This window comes from Gymnoscopelus braueri (assembly GCF_963280865.1).
Source record: "Gymnoscopelus braueri genome assembly, chromosome: 2".
Lineage (NCBI taxonomy): Eukaryota > Metazoa > Chordata > Actinopteri > Myctophiformes > Myctophidae > Gymnoscopelus > Gymnoscopelus braueri.
Window position 1 is genome coordinate 15,690,042 of NC_137604.1, and position 19,085 is coordinate 15,709,126.

Consider the following 19,085-nt stretch of genomic DNA (forward strand, 5'->3'; position numbering starts at 1 on the left):
AGGAAGGGTCTGACTCTTGCAATGTTTCTCAGGTGGTAAAAAGCTGTTCAGCTGTTGCTGAGTTCATTCATTACTAAAAACCTTTGAGCATCTGTGCCAATGATGAGGATTTCTGTTTTATCCTGATTTAATACCATACCATACCTTTTTGTTTTTCACCGTTTTTCGTCCCGCGGGGGAACTTCCGTTTTCAGCTATAAGTGCTGCCTACAGAGGAGCTCGGAGGAGGGAGCAGTTAGGGGTTAAGTGTCTTGCTCGGGGACATTTTGACACTTAAGCCCTATTTACAAAAAATAAAATAGAAGATCTACAAGCTCACAACGCATCACAGTGAGCTTGTAGAGCTGCTATCTTCATTGTAAGGCATGACGAGAGAGTATGTTTTGCACCCTGTCCGTCCGTCTGTCCGTCCGTCTGTCCGTCCGTCTGTCCGTCCGTCTGTCCGTCCGTCCGTCTGTGGACAGCTAATCTCTGGCACCGTTGGCTTGATCGCAGCGAAACTGTGCACACACACTCCCTGGATGCCAATTCAGAACCTCTGCCCCAAATGTTCACATGGGCCTGTTATAGCGCCACCAGGAGGCCGCTTTTTGCAAAACCAATTTTCTGACAGTACTCCTACATATTTTGTCCAAACGTGATCATGACGGATCTGTTATATATCTCATATTCCATCCTGATTGGCTACGATTGACATCTAAAGTTTGCAGGAGTGGCTCGTTTTGAACAAAATGTTGCAAATCATGAACGCAGCGTCCGATTGCGGTGAAACTTTGCATGCACATTTGCACTACGTTGAGGCCACATATGCCACCCTTTTAACATTGGCCTATTATAGCGCCACCAGGAGGAGGATTTTTGCAAAACTATTTTTTTTAAATTACATCACGCAAATCAGTACAAATCATCTCTTTAGTTAAGTGATCAAGACAGATCCGTCCCATCCGCCTGATTTTTCACATTCCAACCTGACTGGAATGTTTTTTAGAACCACTTACAAACATTACTGTTTAAACAAGCATTTGTGGAATGTCCTAGATTTTTCTGTTTTTTTGTTGTTTTTAACCTGGAGGAGGCGGAGGAGGAGTTCCTCCGCGGGACGAAAAAAGATTTAAAAAAAACTAAAATGTATGGAATGCCCTCCCACAGGTCTTGAGAAATGCAGCCTCTGTGGACAGTTTTAAGAACCACTTGTGGAATGTCTGTTTGTGTGTGTTTTTGGTGTTTTTAATGATTTAAATGTTTCATGCTGTGTTTTTATTTCTGCTGTATGTAAAGCACTTTATGAGTTCTCTCTGTGAGAAGTGTTATACTGTACAAATATAATGTATACATACATACTTACTTACTTCACCACACCACACGTTCATAAGAGTTGTTGAACATGTTTCACCAGGCAGGTCATGTCATTTGTTAATGCGGTAATCAAACGTGCACTGCACTGGCTATGACGACATTAGAGACTATGGATGATGATGGTGCTGTTGTTCCCCAAATGGAAGGAACGTTTTTAGCTTAGCCTGCTCTTAAACTAACGGTGTCTGCCTCCTGGACCAAACCTTGAAGATGGTTCCAACAGGAGAGGAGCCTGATAGCTGAAAGTTCTCTCTAGGTCGAGATTCTAGGAGCCACAAAGTAAGCCTTCATAGCCTACTGGGAATGCAGTGATGCACACGCGTGTACTCACACATGCAATCTTTAAATACACACTCCAAGGATTATGAGAAAATAGTCGTCAAGAAAGTTATCAACAAGCATTTAGTAAAAAGACAAATATAGATGTAATCTGAACATTGTTGGCTCAGTTTTTATTTTTTTTGCCCTAAAATAGAGTCAAGATATGCTTAATAATACAAATTTTTATGAATTCCTCGAGTCCAAATTGTATGGAATATGTGTTTGTTTGTATGTTGTATACTTCCAGATATTTGCTATGTTTGCCTTTTTGGGTGTAACATAGGGTTAAAATGAACCCTGTGGGACATTATTTCAGTCTCGTACATGGCAGAATCTTAAATACACACTTCAAGGATTAAGAAAATGCAGTTAGTAAGAACTATTTAGTAAAAACAGAAATATATGATATGAACATTTTCAGCTTTTTTGGTGCCGTTTTTGTCCTGTAATATAGAGTCAAGATGTGTTTGAATCTTAATAATAGCCACTTTATCCTTGGGTCCAAATTTTATGGGATTTATTTGTCTCTGGATGTTTCCTTCAAAAGTTATGGGCGTGTGGCCCCTGGAATCTGACAGTCCAATGTTGGCTGCCCTGGTGTGTGTGTGTGTGTGTGTGTGTGTGTGTGTGTGTGTGTGTGTGTGTGTGTGTGTGTGTGTGTGTGTGTGTGTGTGTGTGTGTGTGTGTGTGTGTGTGTGTGTGTGTGTGTGTGCGTGCGTGTGTGCGTGTGCGCGTGTGTGCGCGCTGTGGCTCCACAAAGCGGTGTGTGTGTTTGAACTGTTGCAGTCACTTTCCATCCCTCATACTGTCTGTGACACACACACACACACACACACACACACACACACACACACACACACACACACACACACACACACACACACACACACACACACACACACACACACACACCGTATATGGGTGTGTGTATATGACACACACACACACACACACACACACACACACACACACACACACACACACACACACACACACACACACACACACACACACACACACACACACACACACACACACACACACACACACACACACACACACACACACACATATAATGACTTTGACTACACTGAGATATATTTCTAAGACAAGTATTGTACTTTGACTCCACTACATTTCTGGGAAGGGAAGGGTAAGGTTAACCACAATTAGCCATATTTCAAATAGTGAAAATAGCCGATGTCTTGCTGAAATAGTTGAAAATACAGCAATGTATTGATATCAAAAACAAAATGTAGTTTGCGATTTGTGCTTTTGAATATCCGTGTTAACATTAACAAACACTCTATCAATGATTATGGGAATAATTTTCTATGGCAATTTGTATTTTGTTTTTATTTGATTTTCTAAAAAAGAAAATCACTTACAGCATCTTTAAGTTTTCTAGATATCACCAACAGTAATGTTAACCTATTTGTGTTTATCAAATACTATTATCTTCTTTTTCAATTGAATACTATCTGAAATACTAAAGTGCGTAATATAAAATCTCATTGAGAATATTTGTTTGATTATGTTTACCAAGTTCCAAATAAAAAAATAAAACGTTGATAATAAATTCGAAGTCCATCAATCAGTTATCTCACAAAAACACTTTAGGGTTTCTCAACTGTTTTATCCACATACCTCATCATTTGCTGATCCATGCCTGGTTGCTTTGGACACAACTGGCTCATGGTTCCTTGTAGTGAAAACAGCAGCTTTGATAAATCCAGTGAAGAATCCAATCCAAGGTTTCATATAGACACCTTTCCGTCAACTCAAACAGCATAGAATCCGTCAAAATAAAACCAGAGACACCTCTTCATCATTTGTGTTTTACCAGTTTGCACTTGCTCTTAAAAACGTTGCTTGTGATGTCAATATTCAAATTGATATATCCCGCTTTAAATAGTGTACTACTGAAATTAGATTTTACATGAAAAATATATGTACAGTACTATGAATAATTCATTCACGATGTTAACTTCAGAAAATAATAAGATCAATTGACCTCTTTCCCCTAGAATTCGGCTCAAAATGGGGAAAATGCATTTTATATGCTGCCATTATAATGTGGAATGAATTACCAAAGCCCATTAAAGATCTGGACTCCCTACCCTAAACTCAAAATACAAGTGAACATAGTTTAACTCCTTGAACACCTTGGTAGTAGCATCCTCTGCCCTCCACCCCTCCTACCTCTGTAAATATACCATGTTGACTGACTTTTTCTACCAATATATTGTATGTATGTACTACTGATTAATTGAGTACAACGGACCACATTGGAAACAAGCCCCCTGGGACTTTTTGTTACCCTTTTGGCATAACCTTAGACTGTACTACAGTACCTGCTGTTAACAAACCTGCAAATACATTATTCAATCAATTAAAATCAACACACATTATCCAAGGTAATGTTAATAGATCCTTACCTGCATTTATATTCAGTTCTCATGATTATTGATTGATTGATTGATTGAAATTTTTATTAGGCAAAAGAATGTAAAACAACACAGTTACATTTATAATGCTTTTGTCTAAAAGGTCCGGCCAAAAAAGTCCTTGCGGACTTGTTTCCGTTGGGGTCCTTGAGTTAATTTCATAGACATATATAGTAGCAACCAAACAGTTCAAAAATCAACATGAAAATACAGATAATACAGAAAAAGTACCACTATGTACAAAAAAAGCATTTAAAAATATATGTACAAAAAGAAAGGGGGGGGGGAAGCATGGAAAAATAAAAAAATATATACAAAAAAAGCATGAGGAAATACAAAATATGTACAAAAAGAGGAGGGGGGGGGGCTCCTTTGAGTTCCTCATATGAATCTTTCATCATAGTGAATATGAGAGGTCCCATCGAGTTGCTCCTGTAACTTCTTCTTTTATTGAGGGAGGTTTTTGTACGACTCTGTATCACTGTGTTAACGACCACACGCTGTTGATATAGTCTGCAATCATACAGTAGTAAACACCTTTATCCTCAGCCTGGACTCCACTGATGGTCAGGGTGTAGTCAGTCCCAGATCCACTACCTATGGAGTTCCTGACTGAAGTCTTAACTCGATTAGGAGCTTCTCCAGACTTCTGTTGGTACCAGGAAAAGCAGCAGCAGCAGCAACACTGCCTGTGGAAGCTGCTTTGCCACCCAATAAAGAGAATGCAACTGCTATACAACCAGCCCCAGGAATGTAGCTCTAAGCGCAAATTCAATAAAGAAGATCTCTGAGTTGTCATTCACAGCTAAGTGTGTGCACTTCTAGCCAATCTGCAGTTAGCCAATCAGGCAGTTGGACTCTGCCTTTAAATATCACTGCCTCACTGCTGTCATTCTCTTTCCAGCATGCAACAAGCAACCCACCTCCATCCCCAAACTCCACCATGCCTCAATCGTCTAGAGTTAAGAAGGAAGGGGGTTCTCTGCACTGCCACCACCAGCGTCTAGACTCCGGGGGGGTTCTCCCTATTCAGCATATCTTATACATATGTACATTGCATATGTACGATAAATGTTAACGGAGTCTAATTGCCAAATATGTTTATTGAATAATAAAATGTTTTATTCAATAAAATTCTCATTTACAACAACTCAATCTCTCTCTTATTGAACTGGATGCAGAAGTGTCCCAGGAGGAGGCTCCTCTCGCTGGGACTGCTGCTGCTGCTCCTACAGTGTGTGTGGATTCATGCTTTTATTCAACTGACTCTGACTTACCAATTCAACCATTTGTTGCAAAAAAGGACACTGCCAGGTCTTTTGGGACAAAGGAACGTTATTGCAATCAAGATGTGGACAACACAACAACGTTAAATCCGGATAATGGAGCTGCGCCGCCCCAATAGGTTATTCTAGCACCTGCTCTACCCGTCACCATTATGCCGACACCGTTATTTGCGCATGGAGGTGTGCCCGTGGGCGTGTTGTTGCTATATCCCCCACATTGACATTCTCAACCCACACATGGGTACGGCTTGGGGAGGGGGGATAGTGGAATCTAATACCACCCGCCGGTTTATAAAATCACCCGCCAAGTGCACACAGACACTACAATGGCTTTGTGCGTTGGACCATGAGCCGTGTTGCCAGCCTTGGCGAGAAATAAGCAACCGCAGTCCGCAGGTCTATGAAAACAAAAAGAAGCAACTATAAGGCCACATGAGCACTTCAAACTACTAACTAGAGCTTTCATATGCCCTAAATATTTCAGCCCGGCTCGACTAATAATTGACAAATTAGACCCAGCCCAGCCCGTCAGTAATTTTTCTAAAGAAGCCTTATTTCTCATTAAATCTTGGTAATTCGTTAAGAACAGGAGTCATTCTACCCTATTCCAACAGTCTATATTTTATTTAAAAAACAGCTTGGAGCAAATAGGGCTATATAAATATACACTGCCCCATAACCATTTTAAAAATGATTATGGTTATTCTATGAAATATATGTTTCATAGAATAACGTAATCATTTTTGCGATTTGTTGATTAATTATTTGGCATCAGCTGTGTAAGAATATATAACTATTTTAAATGGCTTTCATGTACTCTTGGGGATCTGACTAATATGACAAGTTGCTTATTGTGAACACAATAGCCTACGCTACAAATTAATTAATATGTGAATTTATTTGGATGTAAAAAAAACGTAGACCCGGCTCAGCCGGTGCCGACGGGCCGGGTCGGGTCCCGTTGGGTTTGGGCTAAAATCTTAAGCACTTACATTTTTTATAAGATGATCGGATCATAGTGTGATTTTCATTTTGGCTGCTGTCTCATTAAACCCATGCTGCGGGTGAATATTATATTATAGCCTATATTATATATATTAGCCTATATTATTATTATATTCCCCGCGTAAACGCTACGTTCATGACCCCCCAAAATAACCATATTTGAACTGGGGACCCCCCCCATTTTGTTTGACTCGGTTCCACAGATAAATATTGTGAAAATAGCAGATCTACAAGCTCGCCAGGCGTTGGGTGCTCCATTGTGGTCTCGACCCACAGGTTGAGAACCACTGCATTAAAAGCTCCAAGCAAGTTACATGTCTAGTATGTTGTTGACCATGTAATGTAATGTTTTTGGTTTAGTGATAGGCTACTCCGTGGCGCGCGCCTCATTGTATGCTGTCCAAAATAACAGATCTGTAAGCTGTCGACACGACATGACGCAGCGCCGTTGATAGCTTGTATGTCTGTTATTTTGGGTAGGTAGGCGACGCACATACGCATCGCAGCAATGTGTCTGGGTTTGAGAGGCTTTGATTGATGTAAACTTAAAGTTTAGCTCTGTTCGGGATTACTGAACAAAGGTGGATGATGAAAGATAACGGGGACAATATGGATGTAAGTTAACTTTAACTGCGTCACTTCAGAGGAAACTATGGAGCCCTGGAATCCATTAGAATGGTGGAAATAGAACGATAACAGCCAACGTGAGTACATAGGCTATAGACCTTTCCTAAAACTGTCCAATTTATTATACCCATGTGCTACTGTTTGTCTGTGTACCACGTAGGAGCGTTGTCGCAACATGATGTAATTAATTATTTGGGAGCAGCCGGTGTGTACCAATAGTATAAATATTTTAAATGGCTTTCATATACTATTCCGGATCTGACTAATATGACAAGCTTATTGTGAACACAATAGGCTACAAATTAATATAAAAATGTATTTGGATAAAATAAAATAAAAGAAGGAAAACAAGCCCAATGCGGCTTATAATAATCAGACCAGGCAACAGTGCAGAGACTGCAGACAGGGAGATAGGCTAGAGCATATATTGGATCGGGGATGACGGCTAGCGCAGTCTTCTCTTAAAGGCAATGGCTTCTGGCACGGTGATTGGTTTTATCATTGTAACGCCCAAACCACACCTATGCATAATGTAACGGGTAGCTCAGGTGTTTGGCGGGTGAGGGGGGTGCCATAGAATACCGAATTTTGCGGGGAAACGCCTCTTGCCTAGTCCGAAATCCGTAATTAGTGGTTTGTTCAAATCTAGCCCTGAATAGAGCCCTGGGTGCCGTTTACTTCCACCACTTGCTCCCTCCCTTCCAGGTAGGATCTCATCCAGCTCACCGAAATATCATCAAAACCTATTGCTTTGAGCTTGTCGATCATAATTGGGTAATTAACGGTGTCAAAGGCCTTCTGGAGGTCCAGCATGATCATGCCGCAATATTTGCCATTGTCGACATCTTTTTTGATAGAGTCGTTCAAATAGAGAAGGCATGTGTCAGTGGAGTGGTTTGTTCTGAAACCAGATTGGAATTTGTAAATTAGATTTTTCTCTGCAAGATACTTATCGACCTGTTCATAGACTATTTTTTTCCATGACTTTCGAGATGGAGCTAAGAATAGAAATAGGGCGGTAGTTGCCAGGGTCTAATTGATAATGACACGGCAGTTCATTAATTATCACCGCAAATTAGGCAAATTTCAAATCCTCTGCTTTGCAACAGGCGTGTATCGTCATTGGGGCCAACGAGGCCATGGCCCGGTCTGTAAACCCAGCTTGTCCCTGTGTAGGGGCAAGATCCAGGGGGAAAAAACTAAAAATCAACATTAGCAGCTCCTCCCCCTATTCTGTTGTAGCGACCACAGAAAGTTGCCTTTGTTTTCAAGTGGGGCTCATTTGCATTCGGCCGAATTGTTAATGAGTGGCCATTAAAAACCAGTTTAGCGTCAAACCGGTTCTGGCCCGGTCAACGTTAGACTCCACCAAACGCCACTGCTTTGCAAGCTCTCTCTCTCTCTCTCTCTCTCTCTCTCTCTCTCTCTCTCACGCGCTCGCTCTCTCGCTCTTTCTTTCTCTCTCTCTCATAACAGCTGCGTGTGTTTCTGGGAGAGAGAGAGAGAGAGAGAGAGAGAGAGAGAGAGAGAGAGAGAGAGAGAGAGAGAGGAGAGAGAGAGAGAGAGAGAGGGAGAGAGAGAGAGAGAGAGAGAGAGAGAGAGAGAGAGAGAGAGAGAGAGAGAGAGAGAGAGAGAGAGAGAGAGAGAGAGAGAGAGAGAGAAAGAAAGAGTGTGTCACACGCTGTTAAGTTACACCTATCTCCTGTTAATAATAACCAGTGTAAAATGTGCTGCATTGGGTGGTAAATAGGTGACACTTTATTGTGAAGGTAAAACAGGAAGAAGAGAGTTGTTGCTTTTGCTGCGTAGTTGTTGCTGCTGCTGCGGTAAGCCGTAGAGACTGATAGTATCTGTGACATGTTCTAACTCGTAGTAGCCACGAGGGCACTTGTGAATAAAGTTGGCAAGTTGCCCTACAGTTTAACAACAGTGCAGGTTGAAGATGAAATATCCAACACAGATGCGTAAATACTCTCCACAACAGCTATACTGCAACCATGGCATCGAGGAGAAACACGACGTTAATCATAATCGTGGACCTATTTTTAACTATGAGGTGGACACGTTAAAACGTTACCACTTTGAACTGAATAGCTCTAGAGACAACAAGATTCTCACAACTCATCAACTTTCCCACGGCTGTCCCAACTAGACGCACGGACGGCATCCACTGTCTAACTATACAGTATAACCTCCTGTGAGTGAGTAGTGGTCTATAATTTATTGCCCTAACAGGTCAGCTGAGCCACGTTATGAAGGATTAATCTGAATTGCCCAATTTTGTGCAGTGCCCTTTGATTAGAAAATGCATTCAAACGCAATTGATTATTGAGAAACCATTACGCACGCAGCATGCGCAAATGGTAATTAATGTATTTGTGTAAGATGACCCTGCTATATAAAATGTGTATATTATGATGGTTCATGTCAAATAGCTCAATCCAAAATATAATGCTGTAGGCCTTGTTAGGCTGTATTTACGCACCTGCTTGTCATTAATGCATAAAAATAATTATGACCGTTATTTTTGTCAGATATCCGATACATTTGAATCCTTCCGGACATTGGGACCGGCAGATTAAAATCCTAGCGCGACCCCTGATGTATATATATATATATATATATATATATATATATATATTATATATATATATATTATATATATATATATATATATATATATATATATATATATATATATATATATATATATATATTTATTTATTTTTAAATACATATTTGAAGTTTTTCAGAAATCTTAGGTCAGGATTTAGAAGGCGTTTTTAGAATCGGCCTCAGGTCTAAATAGGTTAAACCTGTTCACCTGAAACTGGTTTGGTGACCACTGGCTCCCCTCCTCGCCACCCCGGTCTCCTCGTCTTCTCCTCACTCAACAGACGAAAGGACTGTCCTCGATGCAGCATGAAGCTCATCCTAAATGTAAGTAAATGCATATATTATATTTATATATGTATGTAGGCTACAGAAAATGATATAGATCTACCCAGATCTGTGATGTTTTCTTATAGGTTGGTTCTTCTGAGATGCGCCCGCTGCGTGTTAGCGTGTTAAAGGTAGGGTAAGTGATATTTTTTGGTTAAAACGAAAACGTTTTTCTGTTAAAAGGTTAAAGCACAATATTCTGATCATTGCTATAGAGTGTTTGTTTTGTAACATGGGTCTTCCTGGCTGTCCCTCCAGCTTTTTAATCAACAGAAAAAATCATCAACATTTCAGCCAGTTCCAATTTGTTCAGCTCCTTTCATTGTGTTACCACTTCCATTGTTTAATCTGTATCATAACTGAGTTCTCTATCCTTATTGGATACAATTGGTATCCTGACCTCAAATTCATTTTCTGTTTAATAAAGAGCTGGAGAGACATTGACACTCCTGTTACTGAACAAACACTCTATGAGTACTATCAGAATATAGAGCTATTTAACACTTATTTTAACCAAAGGAAAATCACTTACAGGGAGAGAGAGAGAGAGAGAGAGAGAGAGAGAAGAGAGAGAGAGATGAGAGAGAGAGAGAGAGAGAGAGAGAGAGAGAGGAGAGAGAGAGGTCGAATTGATTGATTGAATACTTCATTAGAAGTTTTCAGAAAAAAGCACATGAAAGTACAGAAAGGTCAGCTAATAGGAATTACGACTTTTGGTAGGGCATCCAACATTTTCGTGGCATAGCTGGAGAACGAATTTGTGCCAAATCTGGGTTGGACCTGATCAGTGGAGCTACCTCTGGTGTTGTGATTGTGGACTTCATTTACGTTTTTGAAGAACGTTGACAGGTACTTTTAGACCAGGCCCATTGTAAGTTGCTGTCCTCAACCCTGAGGCCATCCGACCCTAGCAAAGTGAGCAGGGGTTAGATGAGTTGTGGGTGTAAGGCCAAATAAGTAGCCTTACCAGTTTGTTGTGGGATGTCTGGAGCCTTGTTTTTAAGGCCGTAGTGGTGTTGTGGTACCATGACGTGCATGCATAGTCGAAGTAACCTGGATGAGGGCCCCTGTTAGAGTCCTCAAAGTATTCTTATTTCTTACTGACTAGAGAGGAAATCCTATACAAAAAAAAAATGTTCTTTGGTTGACTTTGGAATAGAGAGAGAGAGAGAGAGAGAGAGAGAGAGAGAGAGAGAGAGAGAGAGAGAGAGAGAGAGAGAGAGAGAGAGAGAGAGAGAGAGAGAAGCAGTGTGTGTGAGGACTGGCTGTACAGGATTTTGACAGAGTGACAAAAACAGGTTAATTTGGTCTACGTGGAGTTTCTTGATCTCTGGTCTGAAATCAAAAGCAACATCTACCCACCACAGACCACATGAAGAAGCAGATCATTTCCTTTGTCAGGAGAACTCTTTCATCTTTTATTACAGCCATTATTTCTTCCCCCTGTTTTTCCACTCTTCTTTTTTCCACTGAGGAGGCACATTGGATAGCGTATTAGGAGCAGCAAGTCTCTGTCTGTCTGTCTGTCTGTCTGTCTGTCTGTCTGTCTGTCTGTCTGTCTGTCTGTCTGTCTGTCTGTCTGTCTGTCTGTCTGTCTGTCTGTCTGTCTGTCTGTCTGTCTGTCTGTCTGTCTCTCTCTCTCTTTATGTTTTTACCAATAAGCCCTATTTTCCACTTTGTTGTGGTCAAAAGGAAAAGCCATTCAGTGACAGTTCAGCACCCAGGAACAGGTTCCACATTCCCACTGTGCTCTCTAGACCGTTTCAAAATATACAGAACAAAATCTCCTGCCATGCATTGCTTAAATGTGCTTAGTGCTTGATGTTAAGAGCGCTTGAATGATTTCATGATGAGCGTTGGTATGTTAATTCCTAGGATCTATCTATAATTTGATTATCGTGTTTACAGTGTTTCTTTGTTTGACTTTATAAGTTTGATGATTGTTATAGCATGTTAATAACTATAGGTTACTACCGTAACCCCGGTTCTATGTTTGTTTGATTAAGCCCTATTTTTGACAAATCACACACTGGGTGTGCTTGTCGGTGCGCGGCATCTCACCGTCGCATCTTTCACAGTGCTTCCGCGAGGGGTGGCGGCGTTGGATCGGGTCCTACGCCTGGTCCCGGACGCCATCCTCTTAACTCGGCCTCTGGTGCTTTGACTAAGGCGTGGGTGGGAAGTGAGGTCGGCTCTGGGCCTTGACTCAAGTTTCCCGTCGAGCTAGCTTTGGTAGCTAGCAGGCCGCAACCCGTGGAGTCACGATTAGCCTCGGGCTAACTGAGCAACAGTGTAAGCTAGCCTAACAGCTATCGCACGTTAGTCACTCGCTAGCTTTCCGTGCTAACGAGTGCTACTAGGCTAAGCTGGAGTTAGCAAGCTAACTTGTTAGCGATCGAAGCTAACCCGTAATAAACGGGAATATTACGGAAGAACCGTGTGTTTTAGCACTTACGGTAGAAAGTCAGAATCACCTGGATTTGTTAGTGTCTCGCGGTCACAGAAGACGAACCTTTTGAAACTTAATTCAGCTAACAAACCTTCGGCGAAACTGAGGAAACGCTCTGCTTTCAGACGAGAAGAGGGAATGAAGTGATGGGTTAAGATCCGCCCTCCTGACTATATAGGACGGAGGTCGGGACCTCCGGTCAGGAGGGCGAATCAGAATCCAGCCAATGGATATTGTCTGGAAGTGTGTCAAGAAATGCTTCTGTATTCACGCCAGGGGGCGCTCTCCATAGCAAGACCTAGAGCAGAGTACTGAATATAGAACATAAAGTCATTACAACGGTCAAAGTGCAGGCCTGCATACCATGATTATTACATTTGTCTGTTTAAACCGTTGAGCTGTTAGACAGTGATCACAATCTTAAAATTGGTAACATTTCCCTTTCAGTGACCAACAAACAGAAAGCATCTCCTTCCTGTTTATCGACCAATCGCGGCTGTAGATCCTCAGGTAACCATGGGAGCCTGGCATGGACTGCGAGCGGCGTTCGCCGTGGGCTCTGGGTTCATGATTCTGCTGATTGTGTGTTGGATCCAGGAGGGCGTGGGGTTCAACCCCTTTAACCTCTACCCCCTCCAGGATCCTAAGCGTGACTCGGTGCCCGACCCGTTCGGCTCCTTCCACCCCCTCCCCTGGGCCACGCCGGTCGAGGAGGAGGAGGAGGAGAGGGAGCACGTTGAAGAGAAGAGCCAGGAGGAGAGGCGGAGTAGGATCTTTGACGTGTGCACGGCGATGGGGGAGGAGTCAGTGAACTTCCCTGGAAAGTCTCGGACATTTAGGCAGATCCCCAAACAAGAAATGGAGCACCTCATAGTAGATGACACCCACAAGATTATCTACTGCAACGTTCCCAAGGTACCACTGGTGTGTGTGTGTGTGTGTGTGTGTGTGTGTGTGTGTGTGTGTGTGTGTGTGTGTGTGTACACACGCGTGCGTGCGTGCGTGCATGCATGCTTGTGTTCTCATGGTTGTGTCTCATCTCCTCTTCCAGATAGCAAGTACCAACTGGAAGAGAGTTATGGTGGTGTTGGCTGGCTCTCTGGTCTCCCCCTTGTCGGGAAGACCCTACACTGACCCGGAATCAATACCTCATTTAGTGGCACACGAACCCGCTCTCCTCCACACCTTCGCCAAGTATGACACACACACACACACACACACACACACACACACACACACACACACACACACACACACACACACACACACACACACACACACACACACACACACACACACACACACAATGATGAACACAAACCCTATGAAATTCAGTAAATTCCACAGGAGTCATCAATCTTTTCCCCCAATTTGACCTTTCCGTGTCACATAGTCCACATTCAGGGATTTTGTCTACAAAAGTGGACATGCACACATGCACAGAGGTCATGTTTGGCTGACATTCTTTGGAAAAATTACAGCCAATTGGGTAACACTTGCTCATAAGTTAGCCGTAATTAACGCTTAATTAATGATGACTTAATACAGTAATTAAGCGTTAATTAATTATTAATTAAGCATTAATTCATCATGAATTCCTTGTAATTCATCATTAATTAATATCATTAGTTAATCATTAGTTAATCATTAGTTAATTAAAGTTACTTAATACATGAATTAATGATGAATAACAAGGAATTCATGATGAATTCATGACGATTTCCTGCTTAATTAACGTTTAAATAATGTATTAAGTAATCATAAATTAAGCGTTCATTTCGGGTACCTTATGAGCAAGTGTTACCGCAAATGGATATCCCGTGGTAAACATAAGATGTTTATAGCCTTAGCCTACAACAGTTGTCATCACATTTGTAATGCATGCCATGCAACTCTTTTATCATCAAATAAAAATCTTGTCATCTCACTCCTGAACATGAATGAATGGGCGGACGGAGGGACGGGGTGCCTGGGGACTCAGGCAGTTGGTGCCAGTTATGCTCCTTGTGAGTGCGAGAGCCCGGGTTCCAATATATGTATGTACCCATGCCTGTCCATTTTCCCATTTGGCCATCACTGCCCGTGTGTGCCTCCTTATGTCTTTTATCTGTACATTGTAAAATCCTCAGTGTTAACCACTTTCAACCTGGCGTCAAGTACTTTAATTTTGGCACGCCATTATAGGGGAGCCTTTTAAAAAAAGATTTAAACATTTCAAAATGTACAGAAATAATGAAATAACAGATCTACAAGCTCACAATGTCGACTAAATCAACCGTAGATTTAGTTGACTCTAATCTTATAATATTTAGTTGACTAAAACTAGACAAAAACTAAAACATTTCAGGTGACTAAAATATAAATAAATGGAATTTTATTCAAAAGACTATTGACTAAAACTAAATCAAAATGTGCTGTCAAAATCAACACTGGCTCCCACAGTGTCAGTTTGCCTGCCACTAGTCCCTGGTTCCTGACACAGTGCCCTGCCAGCCTCATCCTTCTCTCTCTGACTTTGTGTGCGACCCGTAGTAGGTCTCCGTAGCTTAGAGGTGGTCCGTCCATGTGACACATGGTGCCATTCATAGGCATAGCATTCTTTTGTGCAAGCATTGACCAGTGGCACACCCATGGCTATGTGTACACCTAAATCTTCTTACTAGCCTGCCATGTTTTTACCCTTTTTATAGTTTTTAACCTGAACTTGAAAACAAACTGCAAAATAAGCCTAGGGTTTCCTGACCCATTTGTTTACATCTGTGTAATTAACTGTGTAGGATGGCTCTGCAATGGTGTAAAATGCTAAGACTGTGAAAGCTACATAAGTCATTTGTGTAATACAGTGTGCATGTGAAAGATGTGACTGAACTGCACACAGTGTTACAATAAGCTGTGTTTTAACTAAGTTTTGGTGTGTGTATGTTGCGTCTGTGATTTACCAGTTTGGGGAATGGTAATCAGTCTCGCAACTTGATGGAGCTGAAGCTGCAGCATTACACCAAGTTCCTGTTTGTACGAGACCCCTTCATAAGACTCATCTCTGTCTTCAGGAGCAAGTTTGAAAGGTAGGTGTGCGTGTGTGCGTGTGTGTGTGTGCGTGCGTGCGTGCGTGCGTGTGTGCGTGTGTGCGTGCGTGCGCGTGCGCGTGCGCGTGTGCGTGTGCGTGCGCGTGTGCGTGTGCGTGCGCGCGTGCGTGCGTGCGTGCGCACGCATGCGTGCTGTTTAACCACTTAAACCCTATAGTAGCTATATACTTTGTTGACTGGGATCCCCCACAGAATGTGAATAAGGACACTCAGGGTCCTATTTTGCGTCTTAAATCCACGTCTTAGATGATAATTAGGTCATAGCGCCACCATCTTATGTCAACACATTCTCACTCCCAACTAGTCACTTATTGAAGGTCTGTCAGTGCTTATGTGCAATCCCTATTATGCAAGGTGCGCTGAGCGCAAACACTTAAGTAATAAGACTTGCCATCATATTTTACGCATGGGGGAGTGTTCATATGTCAATTAAGGGCGCAATGCGGTACCCGCTGTTATGCACCTTGACTTAAAAAGACTCACCGCATACCGCTAAGACGTGGTCAGACCACGCCAATGGATGTACAGTATAGGCAGCCAAAGAGAACTCACATTTAAATAAACCAGAACTCGGTCAATTCTAAACTGATTGCTATAATGAAAAATTATTTATAATCTGTGAAGGGTCTGTTTTCGGTCATGATTGTATTGTATTGTCTCTCCATCAAACAATATCAAGCGAAAAGGAAACATCGGGCATGGTACAGCCAGGGACAGGTTTTACGCACAGTATTGACAGATTGAAACTCACCGTTTCAATCTATACATCTGACTCACTTAAGTGGCATCTCAAAGGTTTATTCCCTTCATGAATCCAATGAAATAAAGGTCTTTACAGCTTTTTAGGATGAGCGTTCCGGTTTCCACTTGGAATGTTTTTTTTCTCCTCAGTTTATTTCAGGATTCAGAAGTATATATGTTACAGGGAAATTGGAAAACCAGGGAAATTGAAAAAGGAGCGCTCGTTTTCACCCCCCCAGGCAATTCTGTAGAACCAACACTAGAGGGCAATGCAAGCCACACTAGACTAGAGCCCCCGACCACACACACACACGCGCACACACACGCATGCACACGCGCACACACGCACGCATCGGTTTACAACTCGGACGGCGCTGATTCGACTAGCAGACCATCGGCCTGCTTGTCGATGCCGGTCCGTGCCGGTCGGCGTGGGCACTCGCGCCTGGCGGAGCTCGGGCATGCCTCCTCGGCCTCAAGCTCTGCTGAGTCGGCGCAACTCCGTCATGGACAATAACTATTATCACGTGTGCGTGTGAACGCGTGGTCAGCGTTCCCCTAGCGTAGCTTCCTGGTTGCTATGTGGGGGGGAACAACAAAAGCCAGGTCCGCCTCGCATCAAAGCCCCGCCTCGCGCCTCCTCCTCCTCGTCCTCCTCCCGCCACCTCGCATTAAAGCCCCGCCTCGCACCTCCTCCTCCTCCTCAGCCTCCTCCTCCTCCTCGCGAGGAGGAGCGCCTTGCGTAAAAAACCTGTCTCGAAAAGCCCCGCCTCGCGCCGAAGCCCCGCGCCTAAAAACGAGCATACCTTTCCAATGTCCCAACGAATGCCAATTTCCCTGTGACATATATATGATTACTATTATGGTGATATAATCCTATAGGCTAGATAATATATTGGAAATGACAAAAATAAGTATAATAGCAGTTCCGTGTATGGGTTCTCATAACCCAGCAACACTAGGCAAATTACGACATTGCTTGCAGATCAGATATTTTGGGCAGCAGTAGCTTGTCTCTTTGGTCCTTTCAATGTGAGCGTTGCGCTCACCACAAATCTACAGCTCTATTAGCCTGGGTTATTAAAAGTGACTGAGCGTGAGTTTGGGCGCGCGTGAGTTTGGGCGCGCGTGAGTTTGGGCGCGCGTGAGTTTGGGCGCGCGCGCGCGCGTGTGTGTGTGTGTGTGTGTGTGTGTGTGTGTGTTGGCTTTGTAGAGATGAAGAAAAGTGATGAAGTTTCCATTAACTGAACTGAATAGCCATGGATAATAAAATTGTGTGTGTGTGTGTGTGTGTGTGTGTGTGTGTGTGTGTGTGTGTGTGTGTGTGTGTGTGTGTGTGTGTGTGTGTGTGTCTGTCTGTTTGTTTGGAAGGCCTAATCAGTTCTTTTACCAGAAGTATGGCTCTGTCATCCTGCGTCGGTATGCTAATTTGTCTGGAAGCTTGCCAGCGGGGGTTGCTGAAGCGCTTGCAGCTGGAATCATCCCAACCTTCCAGCAGTTCGTCAAATACTTGCTGGACCCACAGACTGAGAAGGAGAATCCCTTCGATGAACACTGGCGGCAGGTACAGCAGAGCTGTCATACATACACTCACGGTTCCACAGATCAATATTGTGAAAATAGGCGAACTACAAGCTCTCACTATGCAAAGCAACACACTTTTATGGAAGTTTAAGGGTTGTTATTGAAATAACTAGAATGGAATGGAATTGGGGGAGGGGTGGAGGGTCCCTGGAGGCTTTGGGGTGGAGGTCGTTAGCGTAAGCGGCGCTCGTGGATGGTATTAGGCATTGTCAGCACGGCACACGTGGACTGTTACCCCCCTGCAGGAACCTGTGAAAGGAGAAAGAGAGAAAGAGAGAGAAAGGGAGAGAGAGCGAGAGAGATGAGAAGAAAGAGAGAAAGTAGTAGGAGCTTTGGAGGAGAAGGGGTGGTGGAGGGATACGAAAAGCATAGAGGCTTCTGGGTAGAATGGGCACAGTAGGCTATAAATAGTGCCAGGGAGATTGGTGAGTGGGTGGAGTAAAGGTGTGTTTCTCCGCCTCCTGAACATCTGTTGTTCCAACACCATGTGTGTGTGTGTGTGTGTGTGTGTGTGTGTGTGTGTGTGTGTGTGTGTGTGTGTGTGTGTGTGTGTGTGTGTGTGTGTGTGTGCGTGTGTGTGTGTGTGCGTGTGTGTGTTTTGCAGGTGCACCGTCTGTGCCATCCATGCCAGATCCAGTATGATTTCATCGGCAGGTTGGAAACCTTAGAGACCGACTCTGAACAGCTGTTGAAACTCCTGGGTCTCGATCACCTGATCCACTTCCCTTCCGGCAGCCAACGGAACCGCACAGACAACAGCTGGTTAAGTGATTGGTTTACGCAGATCCCCGTGGCGATGAGAAAAGAACTGTACAAGTTGTACGAGCCGGACTTTGAATTGTTCGGATATCCAAAGCCTGACAGTGTGCTAGACCGGTAGCCCTTCTCACAGTTCCAAAGATGGTGTGTTGGATCCAATACCTCATCTAGCTTCATGGCAGTAAAGTCTTTGATAAACTGTAAGACAGTTCAGGTCGTTCAGAATGCGGTAACATTTAGTTTGTGCAATATTTACTCACTTCATTTGATATTGACATCTAAATACTGCTACTTGTTTGATGCACCGTCTCTCACCTATACCGGCTTGTTGTTGATCCCAGTGTGTTCAGGAAAAACAACTTCCCAGGCATTCGACCACTGATTTAAAGTTCTGAAATGGCTCAAAGATCCTAGGGGGTGGGTTGTGTAATGTGAAGTGAAAATTATTCATGGTTTTGTTAAAATTTTGTTCATTAATTGT

At 42.9% G+C, this 19,085-nt stretch overlaps 1 protein-coding gene across 2 annotated transcripts; it reads left to right on the top strand.

Moving 5' to 3' along the window:
- The first annotated feature begins 12,910 nt into the window (after window positions 1-12,910).
- Window positions 12,911-18,799, top strand: LOC308103491 (carbohydrate sulfotransferase 12-like). Of its 2 annotated transcripts, none has more exons than XM_080453472.1 (5): window positions 12,911-13,349; window positions 13,486-13,628; window positions 15,377-15,499; window positions 17,633-17,825; window positions 18,450-18,799. In XM_080453472.1, exons 1-5 carry the CDS (start codon window positions 12,951-12,953, stop codon window positions 18,723-18,725), a joined length of 1,134 nt encoding a protein of 377 aa, XP_080309598.1. In that variant the 5' UTR covers window positions 12,911-12,950; the 3' UTR covers window positions 18,726-18,799. The 2 variants fall into 2 exon arrangements, with proteins under 2 accessions (XP_080309598.1, XP_080309599.1); XM_080453473.1 differs by having other exon boundaries at window positions 17,643-17,825; window positions 18,450-18,654.
- The last annotated feature ends 286 nt before the right edge of the window (window positions 18,800-19,085 follow it).

Bases quoted from the DNA above. Each gene is read 5' to 3' on its own strand.
- LOC308103491 (XM_080453472.1), top strand. From the start codon at position 12,951: ATGGGAGCCTGGCATGGACTGCGAGCGGCGTTCGCCGTGGGCTCTGGG. The intron at 13,629-15,376 runs GTATGACACACA...GTGATTTACCAG, and splicing joins CTCCTCCACACCTTCGCCAA to TTTGGGGAATGGTAATCAGT. The intron at 15,500-17,632 runs GTAGGTGTGCGT...TTTGTTTGGAAG, and splicing joins TTCAGGAGCAAGTTTGAAAG to GCCTAATCAGTTCTTTTACC.